Source organism: Mauremys mutica, chromosome 5, assembly GCF_020497125.1.
Source record: "Mauremys mutica isolate MM-2020 ecotype Southern chromosome 5, ASM2049712v1, whole genome shotgun sequence".
In the NCBI taxonomy this organism is placed as follows: Eukaryota; Metazoa; Chordata; order Testudines; family Geoemydidae; genus Mauremys; species Mauremys mutica.
In genome coordinates this window covers 25,481,783-25,485,974 of record NC_059076.1, presented here as the reverse complement: position 1 = coordinate 25,485,974, position 4,192 = coordinate 25,481,783, and the positions used below count along the sequence as shown (strand labels likewise).

At 47.0% G+C, this 4,192-nt stretch overlaps 1 protein-coding gene across 1 annotated transcript; it reads left to right on the top strand.

Moving 5' to 3' along the window:
* Window positions 1-208: 208 nt before the first annotated feature.
* GPRIN3 (GPRIN family member 3) lies at window positions 209-3,027 on the top strand. The gene has a single exon (XM_045019447.1). It carries the CDS (start codon window positions 292-294, stop codon window positions 2,725-2,727), a length of 2,436 nt encoding a protein of 811 aa, XP_044875382.1. The 5' UTR covers window positions 209-291; the 3' UTR covers window positions 2,728-3,027.
* Window positions 3,028-4,192: the final 1,165 nt, after the last annotated feature.

Here is a 4,192-nt window from a genome sequence, read left to right as displayed (position 1 = left end):
TAAAAAATTACTTGGGGGGAGATTTTCCAAGGCCCAGCTCCCATTGACTCAGTGCGAGTCAGGTGCCTAACAGCCCTTTGTGCCTTTGAACATCTCCCTTATATATTAAAAAGTATCTAAAGTGGTATTTTCCCAGCTTAAATCTGATTGGTGTTAACGCTGTGTTTCCTTCTTTAACAGATTGGCTCTAAGGGAAAGTTGTTCCTGACCACGATCCCCTTGATACAAATACTGCTCTGCAAGAGTGTTGCTAGAGGAAGCTGACTGCGAGCTACAGCTCAGAGAAATTCCATGGGGACAGTACCAGATCCTCTGAGATCTGCCAAACTTTTGTTGGTTGCCACTTCTGAAGAGAGAGATTGCCTGGGAGATCCGCAATCCACTAAGCACCAGCACAAACAAGCAAGCCTAGAGAGGAGCAGTAATGGCATTTCTTACACCCAGGCTGAATCTGCTGGAGTTTGCTTGTTTGACCTGAACTGTACTGTAGTTTCCGACATTCAAAGGGATGAGCACCTCTGTGGGGATGATACTAGCCAGCCAGACATGTTTTTGCCTGGGTCCTTCAGCCAAGCTGAAGAAGTGCCTCCTGCATGTACAGAATCGGCCCGTGACTCTGAGCAAAAGGTCAGCAGTGACTCCACAGTGCAAACACCGATTATAGCAAGAACCTGTGCAGCTGGGCATGCAACAGATATGATGCCAGCTACCCACAATTCCAACCAGCTTATACAAAGTGACCTACCAAGGATAAAGTCACTGGCACAAGTTGATGATTGTGCAGTGAAGGTCTGTAGGATGAATGATTCGGCAGAACTTCAGGAATTAAAGTATCCTTCCCCAGACAACGCTATCAAGGGTAGTGAGTCCTGTCACCATTCTTCTCAAGCAAATACCCTGCAAAGAATAGACATGGAAAAAGAAAAAGCAGTGGAAATAAATGACCCTGGCTTCTCTCTGGCAGCCACTCCAGTGAGGGACTTTGAAGCTATTCCTGATCTGGGGATCAGGCCGCAGGTTTATTCAGAAGCAGAGATAAGGGCTGCAAATGATGTGAAATCCTGTCCCACTTTTAGGACTGTGCTTGCACAGAGCAATGAGGCTTTGCCACCATCCAGCTTTGAGGGGACACTGCCCGGGTGCAAGGCAGAGACGGAGAAAACAGGACCAGTGCTGCCTCAGCTCTCCAGGTTCAGAGAAGCAAGTACAATGACAGTCCAGCCTGAGAGCACATCTTTAACTCGGGAGGCAGTAAACAGGACATGGCGTGATGCTGAGGTTCAGGCAGTGGCCAGTATGGAGACCAAATCCGCTTCCACCAGCCCAAGTATCCTTGCTGCATTCCTCAAGGGGAATCCTCCTTCGGAGGCAACTGAGCAATTGCACTTCATTTATCAGAGTGGTGGTGGGCAGAACCAGTCAGAACTTGCTGATGACTTTGCATCACTCCAAGAGCCAGCCTTGTGTCCGGGTATCGTACCAGAAGTGTGTGCTCTGACAGGGGTGATGGATACAGGGAAAGCTCAGCCTACCAAACTGCAAAAGCATCAAGGAGACCCACCTGACGCCATCTGTCCAGTGCTGTCAGGTAGCACAACACCTGCCTGTCTGTGCCCACAAGGAGCCGGGAACACCCAGGGAATACTTGCTGATGGGGCAGAAACACAAGTAGCCTGCTTGGCCAGAGACAGCACAGACATTTCTCAGCTGCCATCAGATGCTGCAGTCTTACTGAGGGCAAAACCTGTTTACCAGATTACGGTTAACACCAGTAATCAACCTGCAGCACCTCAGGAGTCTGGAGATGGTGAACCCCACCCGTCTCCATTTGCAGCAGTCCCAGAAGCCAGCAACAACTTTCCGCACCAAGTCAGTGATTCAGAAAGTAACCAGTCACCAGGACACAGTAGGGTACCCCATGGAACTGAGCAGACAGAGACCCTGTGCAGAGCAGCTGGTAGCAGCACTGACAGAAAGCCTTCGCACTTCCAAAGTGTTGATGAAGTGCAAATCAGTCTGGCTAATGTCAAAACAGAGAGAGAGCCAAACAAGGAAGAAAAGCTAATGCTGCTTGATTCTAAAGGAGGCGTTAACACCAGTACTGGAGCTGCTGCTGGCTCTATGAAGGTGTATGCACCAGGCACAGTTAAAACGGAGCAGGATAAAATGTTGGAAGAAACTGCTCAGGCCAAGAAGTCTAGCAGCCTGAGTCTGCAAGCTGGATTTACACCTGAGTTGAATATGAATTCTACCCACGACCCCCATAGGATGAAGACCCCAACAGCTCCACCAGATCAAATTAGCAAGGCCAGTGAAACCAGGAAGGAACCAACAGCTGTTCCTGCCTCTGCTCCACTACTGCCACATCTTGGGGAAAAGAAGAAAAAGCCCACGGTGGCCACGGAGGCAAAAGTACAGGTGCAGCAATCCAAGCACATCAGAGATGTTGTGTGGGATGAACAAGGCATGACATGGGAGGTATATGGTGCTTCACTAGACCCAGAGTCACTGGGGATCGCTATCCAAAATCACTTACAAAGACAAATACGAGAACATGAGAAACTGATCAGGGCACAAAGCACCCAGAACCGGAAATCGATTTCCTCAGATACATCTTCAAATAAGAAACTTAAAGGGAGGCAGCATAATGTGTTCCAGTCCATGCTGCAGAACTTTAGGCGACCTAACTGCTGTATCCGACCTGCTCCTTCTTCTGTGTTAGACTGACGGGGGGTTGTGTGTCCGCAGGGACAAGCCCTCCCCCAAAGGTGGAAAGAAACCCCACTGCACAGTTGTATTATCTGGGATTATGATGCGGTGACCATGGAAATTCTTACCTGAAATTTTCAGAATAGTCACTACATTGTCCCTGGATGAGGTATCACCCCTTTGTTGTTTCTGTAGTAGACCCTCACCCAGTCTACTGTCAAATGAAAAGCGAGGCACTTCGCAAAAGCACAATTTTAAATTGCCAGTGTACTGCAGTGAGACTGGGATCTCCTGACAAGACACGAGGCAGAGAGAAGAACAGCATAAGTGTTTATCAAAAGTGATCTTTGTTGTATCAGAAGGACTAGCATAAGGTGTGGTGGTGGTTCTTTTTAATTAAACTGACCTTAAATAGTTGTAAACACACACATACTCTCCAATACTAACAAATACAAATTTATTTTAAAAAATCTGCATTAAGTGCATGAAAGGAATAAGGGGTTAATAGCTTTCAGTGATAACATATAAAAGGGGAATTTTCAAAAGACACCAAGGTAGGTAAGTGCTTGTCTCCCCTTGAAATATAACAACATTTGGTTTCCTAGCACCATTAGGCTTGTTAGGAAATCCCAGCATTAACTAATAAAAGGTAACTGTTGATGAGGGGAATCGCTAGAACTAGCCATTAAAATTCAGAAGGAGAGAGGTAATTATGAGGAATGCTCTGTAGTCCCTTTAGAATTCTGTTTATTTTAAAAGAAAAGAGCTTTCAGGCATATTCCTTCCAAAGAGAAAAGTGGTGAGCAAATCAAATATGAGTTTTCGAATCATTCTAGCTTCCACAGAAACATGTTAGATTCTCTACTCTACAGTTACAGTTATTTGCATCTGACCACAAGTCAGTTTTTTGTGTGTTGGTAAATCTTTGGGTATGTCTACACTACCCGCCGGATTGGCGGGTAGTGATCGATCTATCAGGGATCGATGTATCGCATCTCATCTTGATGTGATACATCGATCCCCGAATGTGCTCCCCGTCGATTCTGGAACTCCACCAGGGTGTGAGGTGGAAGCGGAGTCAACGGGGGAGCGGCGGCCGTCGATCCCGCACTGCGAGGACACGAAGTAAGTCAATCCAAGATACGTCCACTTCAGCTATGCTATCTCGTAGCTGAAGTTGCGTATCTTAGATCGATTTCCCCCCGCCCCACCCCCAGCATAGACCAGGCCTTAGTTCCAAACTCCAGGGGGAGAGATCCAGCTCAGATTCTGAACATGTAAAAACTGACTTGAGCCCATATTATATCTCCAGCCTGCAAGTTGGTAGGAATTCCAAATTGGGAGGGCTTGAAGAATTAGCCACAAACATACGGTTAAATTATTGCCCAGTCCTGCAAATCTGTGGGAGCGCCTCCTGTGGAGCACTTGCATCATTGGGCCCTTAGCCATGAACTTGCAGATTCCAAATAATTTGATCGTGTTG

Excerpts from the sequence above, each read along its gene's own strand:
- GPRIN3 (XM_045019447.1), top strand. The coding sequence starts at position 292 with ATGGGGACAGTACCAGATCCTCTGAGATCTGCCAAACTTTTGTTGGTT.